At 38.5% G+C, this 22311-nt stretch overlaps 1 protein-coding gene across 1 annotated transcript in view; it reads left to right on the forward strand.

The window, feature by feature from the left end:
* LOC126202973 (transcriptional repressor protein YY1-like) overlaps window positions 1–22311 on the forward strand; it is an 85288-nt gene that overhangs the window by 25409 nt on the left and 37568 nt on the right. The window contains exon 2 of the mRNA XM_049937114.1: window positions 14826–14949. Within this exon, the coding sequence (XP_049793071.1) occupies window positions 14826–14949 (124 nt within the window). The remainder of the gene's footprint in view (window positions 1–14825; window positions 14950–22311) is intronic.

Consider the following 22311-nt stretch of genomic DNA (forward strand, 5'->3'; position numbering starts at 1 on the left):
CAATTTGATCACGTTCGAATGAAGCCTCATCCGTAAAGAGAACATTTGCACTGAAATGAGGATTGACACATTGTTGGATGAACCATTCACAGAAGTGTACCCATGGAGGCCAATCAGCTGCTGATAGTGCCTGCACACGCTGTACATGGTACGGAAACAACTGGTTCTCCCGTAGCACTCTCCATACAGTGACGTGGTCAACGTTACCTTGTACAACAGCAACTTCTCTTACGCTGACATTAGGGTTATAGTCAACTGCAAATTGCCTCGTCCATTGCAGGTGTCCTCGTCGTTCTAGGTCTTCCCCAGTCGCAAGTCATAGGCTGGAATGTTCCGTGTTTCCTAAGACGCCGATCAATTGCTTCGAACGTCTTCCTGTCGGGACACCGTCGTTCTGGAAATCTGTCTCGATACAAACATACCACGCCACGGCTATTGCCCCGTGCTAGTCCATACATCAAATGGGCATCTGCCAACTCCGCATTTGTAAACATTGCACTGACTGCAAAACCACGTTCGTGATGAACACTAACCTGTTGATGCTACGTACTGATGTGCTTGATGCTAGTACTGTAGAGCAATGAGTCACATGTTAACACAAGCACCGAAGTCAACATTACCTTCCTTCAATTGGGCCAACTGGCGGTGAATCGAGGAAGTACAGTACATACTGACGAAACTAAAATGAGCTCTAACATGGAAATTAAGTGTTTCCGGACACATGTCCACATAACATCTTTTCTTTATTTGCGTGTGAGGAATGTTTCCTGAAAGTTTGACCGTACCTTTTTGTAACACCCTGTATAATTGTTAGTGCAACACATTACTCATCTGTGGCATAAATTTTCTATTGTAATTATTGCTCATGGTGATACAATTTTTAGAAGCAGTTGCCTGTCAACTTCCATGGTAATTTACTACTGGATGCTGCACTGGTACTTGATGTGAGGTTTCTTGTCTGTTGGGGCTCATAGCACTATGCCAACCCATCATATGGAGCAGCTTGCCATTGTTTTGATCTCTCAGTTGCCAGTATGTAGTACCAGTCAGAAACTTGATCAAGATCCATTTGAGTATTAATTGAAATGTGAATAACATTTTGTTTTAGTTAACAGTGTTTAGTACACTTTGTAGTAAATAACCACAGAGTTGTCTCAATACACATTTTATTATATTATTTATGCATTTTGTTCAAGAAAGATCACATCTTTGGTCATGGAATAGATTCTTGAACTATACGACCACTTCAGTCCGACATATTGGGGAAGTCAAACACTTTTAAATGTCTTGATGACATATTTATTCACTTATAATGCCTTACATATTTCAGCTTTCCATTTGGAAAGGCTACAAAAATATATACACTGATATCAGTGAAAGAGCAATATAGTAATACCCCCAAGATGTACATTACACATTGAAATAAAGCACTCACCAGAAACACACTGCCGGGAAAGAAAGAAAGACATTAGTACCTTCTTTTAGAGGTGGGGTCATTGTGTCTTGGAAGAATGCAGTGTATGAGACAACACTATGTCATACACGCAAATGACCATTGCTTGTGCATAGGCAGAATCTGCTTTCATCGCTGAAGACCACAGCACCCCAATCCATCTTCCAAGTGGTCCTCTGATGGCACCAGTCAAACCCTCAACATGAGTGCTGTGGCATGAGTAGAAGATGGGCTAGGTGTGTGCATGTGTATAGTTTCACTGCTAATAACCAGTTTGCAACAGTTCGTGTTGACACATTTGGGCTCATAGGTCCTCTTATCTGAGCTATGGTAACTGTATGATCTGCACTGCTGCCTTAACAATATGACAACTTTGTTGTGGGGGAGGGGGGGGGGGCTCTGCTGCATGGACATCCAGAACCTCATCTAGGGATGTGAAAATGTTCATGTTACCAGTGATACCAGTATTGTTGTACAAAAGGACAATCCCACCATTCGGAAAGTGACAGTTTGACCACTTTTCATACTTGCTCAGTTGGCTGTAGGAAGCAAGAGTGCATCTGCATGACATGGTTGTCTGCTTGCTTCACATGTTTGCACCACACTGAGCTTTCTGAGTGTGAACATTCTCTATTAAAGGATAGACGTAGATGGTGCTCCAGTAGCTATGTCACTACACTATCTGTTGGCAGACAGTATTGAAACTATTATCAGAACATCTACTATCCCTCAGATGGCATATACTATCATCGGATCAAAATCAGTGTCATCTTTCCAGGTTTACAAGTTGAGTTCAAAAAGGAAGACGACTTTATATTTTTATGGAAAAAATATTTATTTATTCATCAATATTCATGTTGTCCCCTTCAAAATAATCCCCCTCAGATACAATACACTTGTGCCAACACTTCTTCCAATCCTTGAAGCACTTCTCGTAAGCAGTTTTTGGTACAGCCGTGAGTACCTCCAGCAATGCAGTTTTTATTTCCTCAGTTGTAAATCTTCATCCTTTCATAAGTCTTCAGTTTTGGGAACAGCAAAAAGTCGCAGGGAGCCAAATCTGGTGAATATGGTGACTGAGGCATGATTGTCATGTTGTTTTTGGCCAAAAAAACTCTCACAGGCAAGGATGAATGAGCAGGCGTATTGTTGTGATGCAAAAGCCATGAATTGTTCCTCCACAATTTCACACGTTTTTTGCATATTGCTTCTCAGGAATGACATATAACGTCAAGGTAATACTCCTTATTGACAATATGACCTTGAGGCAAAAGTTCATAATGCATTACGCCACAGTAATTGGAAAAAACCAGTGAGCAAAACTGCGACATTTGCTCGAACTTGGTGATCTTGGATCTCCGGGATACTTCCATTGGTACAATTAGGCCTTGGTTTTGATGTCATAACCGTATACGCATGTTCCATCACCTTTTATGACCCTTTTGAGTATCACTGACGTGTTTCAAGAGCTCCTGAACGATGCTCATGCGACAGTGCTTCTGATCAAAATTGAGAAGTTTTGAAACAAACTTCGCTGACACTCGTCTCATTTCAAAACATCTGAAAAAATTGCTTGACACGAGCCAGCTGATATGCCAACGTCCTCAGCAGCTTCTCTTATGGTAATCTGACGATTTTACAGAACAATTTTCTTCACAGCTTCACAGTTTGATGTGCCAGGGCGTACAGAGAGGTTCATCATTGGCATCTTCTTGGCCATCTTTTTTGGCAGACTCGCTGTATACCACTGTCAACATTTCAAGTGTTTTAGAGCACTTGATTCCATTTTTCACACAAAATTTGATGCAAATTCTTTGCTCAATTTTTTATCATAATCGAAAATTGCCGAGCACACTAAAACATGTCTAACTTTTCTATCTGTCAAAAACAAATGAAGTTTGATAATCAAATGTACGTTGCCCGCACAATTTGAAAAGTCACCTTACTTTCTGAACAACCCTTGTACATCTTTCTTTTTTTCTTTTTTGCAGTGCACATATCATTTGGGCATAATAACCCAAATTGGCTTGAGCAGTATGGATACAGAGTATGTAGTCAATCTTCAGTGACGACAAGCAGGTTCAAACTGATGTCACAGTACAGTTGATAGTGTAAAGTTGAGGAAGCTACTAGGTGCCAATAAGATGGCGATTATGATATATCGTAATTTTTTGTATACAGATATAATGTACATTTAATGAAAATACTAAGCATTAACAGACAATAATTTTCCTTTCATTCATCTATTACATAATGTAGTTAATTTTGTATTATATAAGCCAACTGTAAGATTTTGGTGCATATAATGAGAGGTAGGTGACACTAGTGTATGAAAAAGCATGGCATAATGGACAATCATTATAAATAGTGTATGATGTGAAACCCAGCATCTAGGAAAGCAGGTACATGAAGGCCAGAATCAATGTTGAGAAAATATAAATAAATAGAGAACAAATTACAGTGTTAAACACAAATCATAATGCCTACAAATTTTAAAAAATATCTTCCCCTCCGTAGTGTGTTCCTATTGCTGCAGGCTCCAGTTTTTGTGTTGTGTCCTACCTACTCATCGAATATGTGGTGCCTAGGAAACTTGCTCTCTCAGATCGCTAGACGATTCAAGCAAATTGTATTAATGAATTTTTATTACAGTAAGATAAATGACAATACTTAACTTTGAGAATTTACAACGGTGTGTCGCAAGCAATGGGTGACAGACAAAATAAGAAAATCTAGTCAGTATACACAACTCCTAATACAAATGAAACAGTATAGTTCGTAAGCTGCCGTCATAGAACTGGTAGCCTCGGCTAGGCTGCGCGGCGCCTATGTCCTCTTCACCTGGAGGGCGCTGCTGTCTTGGTGTCATCCCAGAGAGGGGTCGGTCAGCATACTATTGGCTGACGTTTTCTTCACAGCCCTCTCTGCTCTACCGTTCCTGGCCGTCGTGCCGGTGCTTGACTTTTACACGGGAGCATTTGGGGTCAATGCAAGCCATTTATTATGGTCTAACACTTCTTGTAGATTTAGACTTATTGATTTTAAATCTGCATTTATAGTGCCTACCCACTGTCATTTGTGTCTTCCATGGTGCATCTGGCCTTGGTCAATGAGATGATAGACTGAGCTCATGACTGAAGTAGATAGTGCCCATACATTGTATCCATACCCCCAAAGACTCCATGCTTGCATCATCTCATTGATCGGAGACACTCCAGGTCGGGGAGTCATTTTATTGTTGATGTGGTTGAGCAGGAAAATGCCCAATGATCTTCTCAATACCTGCATTTCCATGACATGTAGTGTGTGTTCAGATGTAATAAAAAATAAACAGGGTACCCAGAAAAAGTCTGAAAAGCTTGTAAGGGTGTTTCAGGGTAGGTTGCACTGATAAATGATTGTTAAGAAAAAAAATTGTACATATTGTGCTGTTTCCAAGTTAATTAGCATGAAAGTTGGTCAATCACATCGTTATGTGCATAAATTCAAGTGGCCCACCAGATTCAGTTACTGTCAGCTGTTCTCACAGCATAGATGATATCGCACAAGAATACTCCGCCTATGGCTCAGGTTCGATCATTACTCTGTCTCTTGTACAATTTTCGTATCACACTCTTGTTTGGTTTTAAGAATCCAAATGAAGAACACATTTCAGAATGCTATCTCTGACAGTTTCCTTGAATTTGTACATATATTGCCATGATTGGCTAACTTTTCAGAAACTGCACTGTATCAAATTATTTTCTTAACAATGATTTCTCAGCACAACCTACCCTGAAACACTCCTACAATATTCTCGTACTCTCTCTGGCCATCCTACATAAAATATGAAAAATGTTATAAAATGATCTATGGAATAAAACCTAATGAGCAATGTAACTTAAAACAATGACAAAGTAACAGAAAAACAAAATGACTGGGATGCAAAATTCGTGAAAATGTACATAATCAAACAATGGAAAATTCAGGATGGAATAATGACAATGTTATGTTATTGGAAGTATACATTATTACTTACTTCTAATTTGATGTCAACATCTGAGTTTATTTCTGGGGTGCGGTGTGTGACATTGTATTGGTAGAATTCTCTCTCTCTCTCTCTCTCTCTCTCTCTCTCTCTCTCTCTCTCTCTCTGTGCGTGCGTGCGTGGGTACGTGCACGCACCCCTCATATTCTGATACCTCATATCGTACATTAAACTTTCTGTCAAATTTTAAAACAGCAACCATTGCAGGAGTTAAAATGGCATCTTAATTGCTTAATATTAAAACATACAACATTAGTCTTTTTGATTTTGTGTTTTTTTAATTCTAACATTAGCAGAAAACTCAATAACTAGTGATCACATGCTTTAGATGACTTGGCTTGATGGCCATCTGGCTAAGTATGAAACCACAAATCCATAAATTTGCAGTCTAACCCCCATTTGGGGTGGCTCTCTATTACCTAACATAACTCACCTCTGGCAGTTTGGTTCTTGTATGTGAAATTCCACCATGGTTCAGACTCCCAGGTTAAATTGTATGCAGCTGGCACAAATTGTTTAGCAGTTGAAGAAAGACAAATGCTTATTACCCCCAATATAACATACCTTTTACAGGTTCCTTTGGCACTCAATCTGCCTTCAGTAGAAGGCTGATTGACTGCCTTAGCACAGGAAGAAATGACATGTTATGTGACATATTGAAAAATATTTTGCATTCATAGCACTCTTAAGGAAGCTTGCATGCATTTTATTGTACAGCAATAGTTCCAATCTTACTATGTGGATGGAAAACAGTTTGTGGGAAGAACTGGCAGAGATAGTTGCAGGTTCCCAAAACCCAGTTTCTGGGTGCAATTAAATTCTATAGAAGTTAAGACTCCATTATTTAGCAATATTTTATATGTATTGCAGAGGAAGTGGAAAATTTACAATAAATGAAGAGCGTGTTCTTCGTTAATTTGACTGTACATTCAGAAATAGTGTGGTTTTATGTTAATATAAGGAATGGATAATTTTACACAACAGGTTCCTTTTGTCTGTAGCAGTAAAATCCTTAATTTGAATAACTAGTCTTGCTTGTGCACAAACTATTCTGTATTTTTTAAAAAAAAATCTTTCTATTTTTACATTGACAGACAATGTGTCTTTGTGGCCAAGTTATTATGGACATGGATGTTTCGAAGTGTTAAGAGTATCTGTAAATTATAATACTGAAAACCTGTATAAGAGACAGGAGCGATAATTACGTGTAATAAATGTAGCAGGTAGTCTACAAGGTATTTTGTGAATGGGTATTGAGATATTTGTGTGAGATGTGTTAAAGTAACAAGTTAAAGCACAGCCTATTTAAAGTGCAGAAAATGGCAGAGGCCCAAATAAACCTAATGTAACTGACAACAGTTTCTTCAAGTAGTCTTGCAGTGTAATTAAAAGGCATCATATATTATTTTAGAACAAATAATGATGAGTTCTAATGTCCCTTGGCTAGGTAACATAGAGTGCTTCTAAGTAAAAGATTGAAGAAAAGAAATGTTTTCAGCTCTCACCAAGTTTGTAAGCCTTGGTTGAAGAAATAAAAGTTATATTACTGTTGCTTTAAAATACAGTTTTTTGTTGCTTTCACCAATGAAGAAGACTTCTGTGTTATTACAGTACAGTAATAACATCTGTATCTTCAGTTATATGAATGTTAATGACAAATTAAATTTGTGTCCTTATTACCCCAAACTTTCCTACAGACAAAAATGGAAGAGCCTTTTTAACTGAGTGGAAGACAGGAGGATCTCGAAATCAGCCAGGGGGTACCAGCCAAGAGGTAGAAGAAATGTCATCAACCCAAAGGTTGGTTTGCCCACCAGTGCTTTAAAAGGCACAACTTTAAAGGAAGTGAATATATTCACTTTTATCCATCAGTTACAATCATGTTTTTTTATTATCATCATCATCATCATCATCATGAATGCTGACACTACCAGCTTCCATAATTACTGTCATCATCGTATGGCCTTTCCTATGCCACTGTTATCCAATGACCAACCAGAAAACACCATTTCACAAGTGACACACACAAAGTAGGCAAACAGCTGCACATCAATTTATGACAAGAAACTATCTGGCTGCTCTGTGAACTAATGTGAGACAGTGACTTTAGACTGATCATGCAGTAGCGATGGTGGAGAAAAGGTTATTTGATGATGACAGTAATGTTAGAACAGGTAGTGTAACTTTTAATAAAAAAATGTGATTGTGACAGGAAAGTGAATATAGTTAGCAACAGATAATCACTGGAGCTCTGGTCATTGAGTGATAAATATAAATAAAATTTAAAGAAAGTGCTATGCATTTGTCTTTCTTCAGACAGTGAACTAGTATATCCAAGAATTAATAAGGGCGTTGTACCTTTTTTTTTTTTTTTTTTAATCTGAACCATGGCATAACTTAATGCTTTTTCATGTTCACAGTAAGTCCACTGCCTGCAGGGGGGGGGGGGGGGGGGGGGGGGAGTCACATTAAAGCTCAAAACAGCTGGCACAGAATGTGATTTCTGTTCCATTATTAGTGCATCTGACCCAACAGGCCAGATTAGAATATGTGACTGAAGTTGACAGTCATGAATTTTTTTGGATAGAACACACTGTTTTTTCACCACGGTTTATTCCTGAGCCACACCGTGTTCTGATAGAAGTCACATATATTGGGTTGGAACCAATGAGTTGCAGTACATACTGATATGCACTTATGTTGGGGTATGACTGTACCAAACATGTGGCCATTGTTTTGTTGGAGAATGTTTGTGTAGTATGGAATGACATTTTGTCATTCACCACCGAACAATCCAGGAGCTAGCTGCAAATTATATATAGCCTTTTGATTAAATGGCTCTGGAATAATGTACATTCGTTAAGGCAATCTACTGCATGACTACTTCTGATTTGTGTTAGTTTATTTGGATCAACTATATGCACATCTGCTTTGTGCTTTCATATTATTCCATCAGAATGAACAAATCTCAGTTACTGTTAAGAGGGATGTGCCTACGATTGAGATTTGAAAAATCTCCAAAATCTGGGGACAGTTGTTGAACAGTCATATACTAGCATTACTTTTCATTGCCTGTGATGTGTATGAATTGCCACCACCGTCAGGCAAAAGGGAATGCTGTGTGCTGCTGTGGAGGTTTATTCAATTGTTCATCAATTCGTGTAAGTAAGTTTATTATTTGATTTTGCTATCAAGGTATTTCTTTTAAAAAATATGATGAAGAAAAGAAGAAGAAAAAAAGAAAGAATAAAGGAACACCAGACTGAATTTGATTTTTTTCCCCCTGTTACCTTTTGTTACAATATCTGTAAATTCACAGTTTCACCTACAAATCCTTTGTAGAGTCCATATTTATCTGTTGGAGTACATAAATACAGTTGAATGCATGGCAAGTATCTGTGATGTGTGGAGATATAGTAGACGGGTTAGGCATGTCACTCTTACATAGAGCAGTTTATTGTCTTTGTTGAATGATGAAGTTGGGCCCATTTTACCATGTATAAAATTTTAAATACACAGCACAATTACTTTCATTATGTTACGGAAATAAAAATGTTCCTGAGACAAATAGTGATCTAATTGTATTACCAAAATTTAGGGGTCTATCACCCATTGCGCCATAGCTCTTGCTTATTGAGCTGCCATACGAGTGTCCCCCCCCCCCCCCCTTTTCAGTGTCACCGCTCAGTGGAGTGTCCTCACATCTTGTTATTGTCAACAGGGAAGTTTCCTGTGGAGTGTGAATTATTGAGGGATGTCTGTTTTTGGATGTTCCAATCCAGTTAATTAGAGGTGACAAATTATCTGCTGGAAGTAGTTATTCAACAAAAAATGTGTTTTGTTCTCATTGTCGTTTAGACTTCAGACAGCCATCTCAGATGGGTATAAGGGTGTTTCAAATTTGACACAAGTGTTGCCAGGCATTATATGGGGACCAATACTCATTTAGCAGCCTTTGATATTGCTACCTCTGGCCGTTTGCTCAGTGTGGAAGGTAACATACAAGGTCTGTTCAAAAAGTTATAGAACATTCATTATTTCTCACCAACGGTGTGTTGGAGTGAAATGTGGTTGACATCACTGCACACGCTTGTATTTAATGTGTAACTGCTTTAAATTTCATTGTTGCATGTCTGTTAGTTATTGTTGAGTGCTGAATTGAGTAGAACATTGTGTCACACAGTTTGTGAATTTCGAAATGGCTGAATTAGAGGAACAAAGCTCCTGCATTAAATTTTCCGTGAAATTCAAGAAAACCGTCACAGAGACATACCAAACGATGCAAAAAACCTACGATGATGAGTGCTGAAGCTGTACTTGGTGTTACGAATGGTTCACGCTCTTTACCAACGGCGTACGTGTCCAAAACTTCAATGAAATTGTGCATGCCAATCAAAGACTGACTGTCCGAGAGAATGCAGAAGAATATAATATTTCAGTTGGATCGTGTAATGAAATCCTGATGCAGTGTCTCAGAATACATTCTGTTGCCTCCAAGTTTGTCCCACTGCTCATGAGTCAAGACCAGAAAGATCTTTGCCTCACAATCTGTGAAGAGCTTTTGAATCACGTAAATGAAAATGTGATGTGTTAAGGGAATCATCATTGGTGATGAGACATGAGTCTACAATTATGATGTTGAGACAAAGGTTCAACCCTCACAGTGGGTCAGGAAGGGTTATCCAAGACCGAAAAAAGCTCATCAGGTCAGATCAAATGTCAAACCATGCTGATAAGTCTCTTCGCCTTCGAAGAATTAGTTCATCGTGAATTCATGCCACATGGACAAACTGTTAATCGATGGTACATTTCGCAACGCCTGTGAGAAAATATGTGAAAGATAACAGCCTGAAATGTGGCTCTTCATCATGATAGCACACTCACACATTCATCCCTGCTGGCCCATGACAGTTGCACAAAAAACAGAATCACTGTACTGCCTCATCCTCCATTCTCTCCAGACCTAACCCCTGCAGACTTGTCTTTATTTCCAAAGTTGAAAGCCTCGTTGAAAGGATGAAGATTTGCAATGATAGAAGAGATAAAAATAAATCCACAAACAGCACTTTACGCGATCCAGCAAGAGGCATACAAAAACTGCTTCTGGAAGTGGAAACGGCATTTGGATTGGGGTATCAATTGTGGTGGAGAGTATTTCAAAGAAGACCATGCACAATAAGTAAAAAGTAACCGAGAAAAATTTTGTGGACAAAGTTCTGGAATTTTTTAAATAGACCTCATATGGGTTTCAGCTAAGAATAAATTAGAGAATTTAAGAGCATCTTGGAAAGAAGGCCAAAAAAATTGTTTCCTCATGTAGCACTTCAGATTGGTGTTTCACTACTTTTGCTCACAAAAATGCGCACTAACTCGTACTGGAACCTTACAAAGTAATTCAATTACTGTTCTGCAGCTGGCTACTGTAGTTTGCGTATGATGAAGAGCCAGATCATGAAATACTCCTTTTCACCTGGTGAGGCATGGTTGCATTTATTGAGATGCATGAACTTACAGAAAATCAACATCTGCTTCATGAAGAACTTCTGCCCGAGTGTGGTGTAGATTCAATGCAACTCAGATTATGGGATTGATCTTTTTCCATAAAACCAAAACTTCTGATAGGTGTATAACTTTTACAGCCTTTCAGAGCTGGGGGCGTGGAGGGGGGGGGGGGAAGAAATGTGAAGGGAAAGGACTGAAGAGCTTCAGAGGGGACTTACCAAACAGGATGAAGAAGTCCTTTCATGACTCCCTCTTGTTTGTTGTTGTTGTTGTTGTTTTTTAACCAATTATGTTTTTGGATCATATAGACCGCTCTTATTGCGAGAAGTTCTTGCCCATTCATTGCCTCTTGTTAACCATTGTCTCTCCTCATGATTTTTGTATGAATTTTTCTGATTTTTCCGAATTTTTTCCCCAGCTTCTCTTCCGTTTTTCTATCTTTATCACCCTCTGCTTCTCGTTTTTGCATTCCCACCATTTCTAACACTCTAAACTGCCCTCTCGTGCCACGATGAACCCATCACATATTACATTCGCTCTTTTTGAAAACATTTTCCTTTGCACTATCAAAATTAATGTCCCACAGTTTGTTTCTTGAAATCTGCTTGTCCTTTGGAGTTGCTCCCAAAGGCCTAACATTGAAAGTCCCTATTTCTGCACCAGCCTCTTTTACAGTTTCAAATAAAGCATTTTCTTGCACTTATTCGACTAATCTGTGACCTATGTGCCTCATCTGCCAGTTTCCACTCCACCAAACTTATCTCCTTCTACAAAATCCTGCAGTTATCTGCCCCTCATGTTTCCTTGGATGGTACCGTCCATGAATCTAACTTCAGACTGCAACAACATGCCAGACTTTACCTCAGAAAGCTATCCCATGTTCTCCTAAACTACATCAACAGCAGTGTTTCCCTTCCTGTCCATCTGCAGCTCCCCAAACAGCCACACCATCAACCACCACTCCTCTCCTACAAATCGAATTTGGCCAACCTCCTTAACACGCCACAGCCTTCACCCCTTTCCTCCCAGACCAGTAATAACTCATAATCACAAGAACCAGTCACAACAGTACCGTGTTCTCAACCTCACATCCAAAACACTCCCCCACCCCCTGAATTATCCGTATTATCCAAGCATCTCACTTCCAGATCTAAATCTGCATTTAATCATGCTGCTTTGGTGAAGGACCTACTATCCTTCACACTTAAGGTCAACTGGAAATATCACTTTGCAACCCACTGCCAAAAACTATCAGACGGCAAACGTGTCATTGAACCATGCCTTGAATAGTTTTGACCACAATCCCAACTTGATCCATCACCACTACCTCAAAATCATCCCTTACAAGCCTTCCAAGAATTGCTCATGTCCAGCATTGCTTCCGAACCTTTCCTCAGGTCCCTAAAACATTACCCTAACCTATCCTCTACAGAACTCCAAGCTCTAAGTTCCCTAAAAGCTGATGACACCATCATTATCCTCCCAGGAGACAAAGGATCTACGCTTGTGGTACTTGACCCATAGGAGTATGTTAGTGCAGGTCTATGTCAGCTGTCTGACACCACTACATACAGCATCTACCATCAAGATCCCATCCCTGTGATTCAAATTGGCCTGCAGGCCACCCTAAAAACCTTAGGATGCTCACAAGGGTTAACACCTCAATCCATAGAACTTCTTACTCCACCCAAACCAAGTACCCCCTCCTTTTACCTTCTTACCTAAGATCCACAAATCCAGTCATTCTAACTGCCCTATAGTTGTTGGCTTTACAGCACCCACCGAACATAGTTGACCCAACACCTGCAATCCATAGTACAAAGACTTCCATACTATATTAAAGATACCAATATTTCCTAGATTATCTGAAATCTCTGCCAATTCCACTCCCACCACACGCCTTGCTTGTTACCATTGATGTCCCCTCCCTCTATACCAGCACCCTCGATGTACATGGTCCGTCTGCTGTTGAACATTTCCTCAGTCAATGCCCACCTGATTCCAAAATTTGATTATTTAATGTCTCCATGTTGCCTGCAACAGTTAATTTTTAGTTTATTGTCGTGTTTTAGTACAGTTTCGATCATGGGTCATTTTGAAGAACGCTTTTAATGTTGTTAATAAAACAATATTAGATCTGTAGCACATCATTTTTATTTATAATTAAATCAGTAACTGAACAGAATATTAATTTATGCTAGATTTAATAACATACTAGATAAATTAGTTAGCTGTTTGATCATCAGTACTGAAGACATAAATATCTGCAACAATTTATACAGGAATGATGACCGGAATCTAAAATTGTCATTTCTGGTGTAAATTAGTTAGTTTTGAGATTTGTAATGTCACAGAAAGTAAATTTTATAGATGACATAAAAAGTTTGTCGTTTACCAGATAATTGATGCCTATCCAGTCAGTATTTGTTCTTTGTAGATCACATTTAAAATCTGACATGTACTGAGGATGGATGGGTGGGGGAGCAGGAGCACCCACTTGCAGACATCTATAACTGAAGATCCAATGTTGTTTTATCAAAAACCTTTTGACAGGATATTTGAAAGTTGCCTAAGCCAAGACTGTACAGTAGTATGAAAAAGCTATCCAGGAAGCATGGAGTCGTCGTCAAATTCATAGCAACTGTAGACTCAGGTTCTGAATAAATCATTGTTAATTTTTGTTGTGACGCTAATGATGTTAGAAGTTGATTATTGATATCAGTATACAGGAAATTTTTTTAGTGTCTCATGTTCCTACAGGAGGTGGTATTGGTCAGAACTTGAAGAAAACTTCCATAATGATTTATGTGGAAAGCAACATCTGTTGAGATATGTAGCAATATGTCCCCTCATTCTCATCTATGTGTTATAAGGATACACTGTAAGTAGTGCTGCATGTGGTTAACACACATCATGACACATTCCTCCAGCCTGTCTTATCAGTGAATCGCACATTCTTTTAAATAAATCTGCCTCCATTCAGATTGTGTCACATGCATTTGTCACACACTCCTGTAACGCCTGCACATTGTCAGTGGGTTGGGCATACAGCAGTGCCTTTAAATGTCCCCATAGTCAGAAATCCAATGGCTTCAGATCCAGTGAAAAGGGAGCCCATGCTACCAGACATCTTCTACCAATCCGTTACCCATGAAACGCTGCAGTGTGGTACTGCCCCACAATTCATAGAAAATAAGGTGGTGCCCTGTCGTGCATAAACCAGTCCTCGTCTTGCACAGAGAATGTTTTCCATTAGTGCAGGTTATTCGTTGTGCTTAAATCAGTAACACACAGCACCAGTTGATCTGTTCAATAAAGTGTGTGGCCCTAAGAATCTGTCACTGACAGTTCATGCCCATATGTTGATGCTGAAGCAGTGCCGATGCCTCTGCTCCCTGCTTGGTTTAGGACTTGCATTTGCCCATGTGTGTGTATTGTGGTAGTTTACTGTGCCATCTCTTTTCAATCCTTCCTCAACTGTAAATAAAATGCAGAGTGTGAACTGCATGTCTTCAATATCTTGTATCTCGGCATATAGTGGTTTCCGGACATGTAATTTTAGGAACTTTCCTTCTAGGTTCGATCAATATTACCTGCTGTTGGAATACGTGACTCTTGTTTTCAACATATACAAAAATGTTTCAAGAGGGAAATGAAATTGGGTGTAGTGAATATGCAAGTATAAAAATAAATATTCATTATATTGTCTGTGGTAAAAATGTTGGAAATAGCTTTGGCTGTCTGAAAAATGAGCATTGTTTAATGATGAGTTTATTTGTTCCTTTGTCTGAAAGAGTGTGGAAGAAAAGTAATAAGCAGCATTTCTTCTCTCATTTGTCGCAGATGAAGGCAGTAACCCAGAACCAGATCCTGATTATGAAGAATACATGACTGGTAAAAGGATACCACCAGAAGGTATTCCTGGTCTGGATTTGAGTGATCCGAAGCAGCTAGCAGAGTTTGCTAGGTATGCTTCCATATATTGCATGTATAAAATTTGCGTTTTTAATACTGTACGGAATACATTTTCATTGAAAGTGATAATACTATGCCACCATAGGTAGTTCTATTATGAAACTGTTAGGCTCAGGGTATTTTACGCAGTTCCATTTAATGCATGATTGTAGGGATGAATTTCTGCAGTGCACTGAATTAATTTAATTTATGATCATAATATGTGTTGAGATTGTGCATTTTGTAGATTATTTTACACTAGATATCTTTCCTGATGATGCGGATGGATATGTGTGTGTGTCCGAGTGTATACCTGTCCTTTTTTCCCCCCTAAGGCAAGTCTTTCCGCTCCCGGGATTGGAATGACTCCTTACCCTCTCCCTTAAAACCCACATCCTTTCGTCTTTCGCTCTCCTTCCCTCTTTCTTGATGAAGCAACCGTTTGTTGCGAAAGCTTGAATTTTGTGTGTATGTTTGTGTTTGTTTGTGTGTCTATCAACCTGCCAGCACTTTTGTTTGGTAAGTCACATCATCTTTGTTTTTAGATATAGATATGTAATTTGTACCATAAACCCAAAATAAGGAGATCCTAATGAATGTGAAACATGTCGGAACACACATGTACAATACGTATTTTACACAAGAAATAACGCGCTTATGTGTAACGTTCATTCCACAGACTTTCGATGAAGTGGTTCCCAAGGACAGCCCACAAATCAAAAGTATGAAATATTATTCTCATTTAAAGAACAATATAATATTTGTCATTGAAACAATACAGAAAGGGGTAGATTGCTGATCACCATAAAGATAACACAGGCAGAACGGAAAAAAGTTACACATTTAGTTTTTGGCCAAAGGCATATTTAGTAGTGGGACTTTAGCCAAAACTGGAGGGTGTAACGGTCTTTTTGTTGTGCCTGTTAGCAACTCAACATGTAATCTTTATGGTGAGTAGCATACTGTTGATATTCCAACCTGGAATTGCCATTGTTTACGTGTCACAGAGAAGTAGAGATATATGTATTAGAGCTCATAAAATAATCTCTGTTGTATCTTGTCAAAATTCAGTGGAAATCAGTGTTTAACTATGTGATCATATTACTACACACAAGAACTGTAAAAGTAAACTGTTACACTGTATTCATTTTCTGTTGTTTTATCAATAACGTTAACATCAACTAGCTTCACTAGAAATTTGTTGATAGACTGGGTGTTGTCCCCTAGCATGTCCTTCAGACTTGCTTTTCTGAAATTTATCTTATTAGTGGCTAACTTTCTATGATTTCATGAGATGTTACTGAACTACATGTTCCTAAATAATGGACACATTTTGAACCAAGTTCATAATGAACAGCAAACAACACACTTTTATAGAGATAGGAAATGAGGGTTCCTATACTTTAAAGCCACAAGGAAATTGTTCTTATTCCTAGAATTAAATTTGTGAACTGAACTGTTAGTTGAAAATAGTGGGATATTAACTTCAACAAATGTGATTAAAAAATAAGAATACTGAGTAGCCATAGTTAGCATGCACAGTTCATTGGACAAGTTTCTGCAGGATGTTTATGAATTGCTATCACAAGTAATCATATTAAATGCTTTCTGTTGTGGAAAACTTAACTTACAGAGTTACACCAAAATATGATACCATATGACATATGGAATGGCGGTAAACAAAGTTAGCTCCTTTGTAATTTTTTTGTCAGCATGTGCATTTAAAATAATGATTTTTTGGGTATTTCAGCCGTTCACTGGTAATTACAACCAAATGATTTTGTTATTGTTGTAGTCTTCAGTTCAAAGACTGTCTTAAGCAGTTCTCCATACTAGTCCATTCTGTGGAAGCCTCTTCATCTCTGTATAATGACTGCCAACTGCATCCACTCAAACTTGCCTCCTGTAGCCAACCTTGGTCTTCCACTACAATTGTTATACCCACATCCCTGTTCCCATACGCTGTTCTTATCATCCAGCTTACTGTACCTTGATGCCTCAGGATGTGTCCTGCAACATCTATTCCTTTAATATTGTTTCTCCCTAATTCAATTTAGTGGCTCTTCAGTAGTCATCTGATTTACACATCTATTCTTTAGCATTCTTTTGCAGCACCATATTTCTGAAGCTTCTATTTTCTTATCAGTACTGTTTATCGCCCATGTTTCACTTGCATACAAGGCTATGTTCCAGACACACTTTCAGAAAATACTTCCTGACACACAAATTTACATTTAATAGTTAACAGATGTGTCTGATCTTATTACCAAGCTGTACTCTGAGAATTTAATGCCACCAACCTTTTCTATTTTGTCCGTATGCTGGGTAGAAATCTTTTACAGGTTCTGAACTGTGTATAATTAGTCTTTTCAAAGTTTAATGACTAAAGTGGTTACAGACCATTTGTAACCTTTCAGAAATTTTCTTTAACAGCTTTTTCCACATCTGTTATCGAGTTGCTGTTTTCAGCAGTATTTATTTCCTCTGCTAAAAAAAAGCAAACTTTGAATCTGGTAGTGTAATTATTGACGAAGGGTCAATAATATACGCAAGTAATGGTTCTCTAACAAAACCTCCAGCGACAGTGTGTGTAATTACTTTTCAATCAAATGTTCACTGATAGCCTAATTAATTTTGTTCCATATTGACAGTGTTTGATTATTTTTAAAGATAAGACATGAAGCAGTTATTTGGCACTGTCAGTATGATTTGTAAATATCCTAATTTACTTTAAAGGATCTTTTGATTCAGTCAGCCAGACACTTTCAAAAAGTCACAGAAAATTCATAAACATTTTGTAAAGGCCTGTGTTTTACTTTAAAATGAAATGATGCTTTTTTTTTGCGTGATACTTCAGAAAACATCTTGCACTGAGAGAGCTGAGAAGCCCCTTCTACATAATATTTTCAAAAATTTTGTAGAATGCTGGCAAAAATGTTATTGGGTGGAAGTTAACTGTATTTCTTTACCCCATTTCTTTGGCAGGAACTTGCCTTCAACACATTTTAGTCAGTCAACCGTGAAATGTTCCCATGGCAAATGATTGGTTGTATAAAGAATTTAGGATATTAATTAACTCGTAAGATTCCACTAGAAGGGTAAAAAATTCCTCATTCTCTAGATACCATATTTCTGTATGTCTGAATGTCGTTTTTTAAGTTCTGCAGTAGTAATAAGCTACATCATCAGTATTATTCCTTGTGACAGTTTCAATTACCAATAAAATTCTTCAGTTTTAACTGCCCTCATCTTCATGAGTTAAGATTATTGATTGATAGGAATGATAAGGTATACTCATATATTTGAAGCAGCAGTCCAGGATCTTGTAGAGATGGGCTGAAGTTACACATGCAGTGAAAGAACAACTTAGTACCTTGCAGTGAGTATAACATCCTACAGGGATGTGTGGTGTTTTCTTGAGCTTGAGGGTTGAGTGTTCTTTGAAAGTGCCACTTCCTCCTCCTTTGTCATTCATTGTTTTTGCCTGTCCATAGCTCACTCCCATGTCCTACCAGCTGTGTAGCCCTCATCTTATTTAAATTATTGTGTCATTATCGAAACTCGTATGTGTGTGTGTGTGTGTGTGTGTGTGTGTGTGTGTGTGTGTGTGTGTGTGTGTGTGTGTGTGTTTTGTATAATTGTATCCCAATAAGTTAACACTTTTGTGTTATCTATTCTCCTGCAATGTGCCATTGCAGCAAATGTATTTAGTACTCTTTGTTTTGTATGATTCATGTTCAACACTCATTTGGTAATAGAACTTCTGTGAGCTTTGGGAGGTAGAAGATAAGGTACTGGTGGAAGTAAAGCTATGGGATCAGGTTGTGATTCATGCTCAGGTAGCTCGGTTGGGAGATCACTTGCTCCTGATAGGCAAAGGTTCCAGGGTTTAGTCCCAACCTGGCACATGCTATTTATTTGCCAGGAAGTGTAATATCAGTGCTCTCTGCTGCAGAGTGAAAATTCCTTGTGGCAAGAAGGCTGTGCTTTTAAAATGAACAGTTGGCGATATTTTGGCACCAGTTTTCAAAGATAATAGGCTTTCTAGCCATAAAAGATTATATAGGGACAGCACAAAACATTTATTTTGTACAAATTTTGGAGTCATTGAGTACCATTTTAGTTTTTTTTTCCCCTACCAGTTTGGGAGGATTTTTTGTGCTGGTTTTGGTGTTCTTTTTTTCCTGGCAGTTTTGATGGGCTTTAAGAAATCATTTACATTAAACCTGCCCAATGTAATCAATTAAAGAAAAAATAAATTTATAACCATGCGGTATGGAAAGATTATTTCAAAAGAACACCTGGTTCTCTTTTCAAATGCTATGCCCCAATACATAGATACCTCACTCTACTCTAATGTGAAAAGAGCCATATGAAGTCTATAACTGTACACAGAAGAGAAACTAACCTCAGCATTCCCATCCCTTCAGAATATTGATACAGCTGACACCTGACATTCCAGTTTCACACAATAGTGTTCATCATTACCCTCCTGTGGTTGAAATAAGGAGATTTTTTGGCGCTCTTTGCAACTCAGTGGTTTTTATTATTTCTTTCCTCTCTGTTCGAAGTATGTATCTACCTATTTTTCTGAAAAACTAGCTGGTTTTATAATGAAATTTCTCACGATAACAAAGCTGTCTTTAATCACTTTTAACTTGGAATAAAGGTAATAATTCTATTAGATGCCAAGTTTCCTGATATTTTTGCTCAGCAGGTCATACTGAAAATCAGAAAGATTGGAGAGATGTTCATTGCTGTACGTCAGTCAGGTTTCATATTTTTAGAGTAAGGAAAAATAAATAAGAAAACCACCACACTTCAGCTTCACAGACCCATAAAGCAGTGATACGTCCACTCGGGTTGTTTCTTGTGTGGGTGTATTTGTTTGTTTGAGGGAGACAACTGTGAATATTCCTTTCAATATTTATTCATTTTTATTTTTATTCTTTTGTGGATAGAGTTCGTAGTGATAGTCAGATTGATTCCACAGCCCGAGGTCTAGGGTGCACTGAAATATGATAATTTGGCTGTGAGGGAAATGAACATGATTCCATACATAAGGAGCCACCCACCATCAACACTTGCGCAGCAGTAATTAAATTCTTCTGTCCGCCTGAATGAATGACCATATTTATACCATATGCCATTGAAATACATACAAAAGAACAATGCATGGAAGGTTTTTGAACAAAAATATAGTGCATCAAAGCTATTCTGAACCTTTGATAGTTTTAACATCATAGTGCTTTGTTGCAGATAGCCTTATTGAAGGTAGTATTTCCTCATTTATTTTACATGGTGCACCAGAAGTAGTTAAGGCAATCATAAATGCGTGCCAAGCACAGTTCCCAATAGTAGTGTGCCAATTCAAGTTTTACACAGTAGTTCATAGTCTTTAGGAGCCATGGAATATTGGTGGACCAAGCATTGGCCTTCACAGTTGAAAATTTCTTCAAAAGCAGTGATGCAGTGGTGTAACATATTTTCTGACACTGATTCAACATTAGAAGAAACAGAGGAGTCTTGTTATGGCAGATCATTTTGAGTTGCATGAAAGACTTGAAAGAAACAGCTCCAGTGACAGCCAAGTGATTTACAGCTCATTGGTGATTTATTCAAACTTCTTGACATTGTAGAGACTGTAAGAGAGGCAGTACAGTAGAGTCCAAATCATTCTGCTATTCAGGAAGCTAGATTCTATACAGGATGGTCAGAAAAGCTTGTAATTGTGTTGTAGGCCAGATTGTGCTGATAAATAATTGTTAAGAAAAAAATTGATACATTTCACTGTTTTGGGTTTAATTAGTATTGACATTAGCCAATCAGGTCATTGCACGTGCAAATTCAAGCAGTTGCACGCACTAAAATGCAGTAATGCGCAGACATCTGCGGGTCCACGAGTTACCACTTGTTCAAATGCTCATTACCAGTTAAAATTTGGCTTTTTTCAGGAGTGATAAATTTAAATAGGGGAGCAAAAGCTGTGTATGTTGGGTTAGGGGAAACACTATGAAGAACACAATTACAAAGTTTTTTGCAGCAAAGTTCTTTTTTAATCCACCCAATTGGATGCCATTCTGGAGTATAAAGGAGGGAACCTTGTCAGTTTACGACACTCAGTCCCTGACAAAGATTATGGTGGATATCATCGAAAGCTTGGAATTTTATGCAAATGACGAGCATGTTTGGTGTGCTGGACATCTGTCTGCTTCCCCCCAGTGTCCGTACAGATGGCACCTCAGTGATCCCAACAGGATGGTGCCATACTGCACACAATGAGGACTCTGACAAATTTCCAGAGAGGCTAATGTCATGTAATGAGGCTGTAACATGGTCTGCACTTTATATAACTTCCAAGAATACGAGAATCCATTTGAGCTGCAGTACAGTGCATTCTGATAGTGATGTTGTGCAGAGCCATGGATGCCATACTCCATTGTGCAAAAATGTGTGAGCAGTACTCATTTTGATTGTATTATTTGAAACATGACAGATTTGAATGAATTGTGTCATATATATAAGAAACATTCCACATGGGAAAAATATATTAAAAAACAAAGATGCTGTGACTTACCAAACGAGGAAGTGCTGGTAGATAGACACAATAAAAAACACACAAATTTCAAGCTTTCGCAACCCACGGTTGCTTCATCAGGAAAGAGGGAAGGAGAGGGAAATACGAAAGGATGCGGGTTTTAAGGGAGAGGGTAAGGAGTCATTCCATTCCTGGGGAGCGGAAAGACTTACCTTAGGGGGAAAAAGGGACAGGTATACACTCGCGCGCGCGCGCACACACGCACACACACACACACACACACACACACACACACACACACGTATCCATCCATATATATATATATATATGATTTTGCATTCTCAAAGTGTCACAACTATTTACAGCATACTGTTGCATTAAGTGCGTTTAAAATTGTAACTTTTGATGTTTGGGTTACCGGAGGGGACATGATGCCATTATCCAGGTAACACAGTGGCAATCCAGCTTTCCCTGCCACGCCACCAGTGGTTCGGTTGGTAAAGTGCCTCTGTTGCCACACCATGGATAAACATTACTATGTGGTGTCGCACAATAGATGTGTTTCCATTCATCAGCTCTCATTGTAGAGTGGTATTTTCTAGCACTGAACTGTTCTGCCTTTGTCAAGTATTGCGAACAAGTGTTTTGTGTTGGCACTGCATTAACAACAGTGCAGCACACCTGAGCACATAAGATTCGCAATAAAAGTGGATGTTCAGCAACACCTTCACTGCCTGTGAAGATAATGTTCTGCTGCAAAATGTTCCCCAGAGTGCAACAGTAATAATGGACAATGCACTGTACCTCTCTATTGTATTGGCTAAAGCTACAACAATG

The sequence above is a fragment of the Schistocerca nitens genome, chromosome 9 (assembly GCF_023898315.1).
Source record: "Schistocerca nitens isolate TAMUIC-IGC-003100 chromosome 9, iqSchNite1.1, whole genome shotgun sequence".
Taxonomy (NCBI): Eukaryota; Metazoa; Arthropoda; class Insecta; order Orthoptera; family Acrididae; genus Schistocerca; species Schistocerca nitens.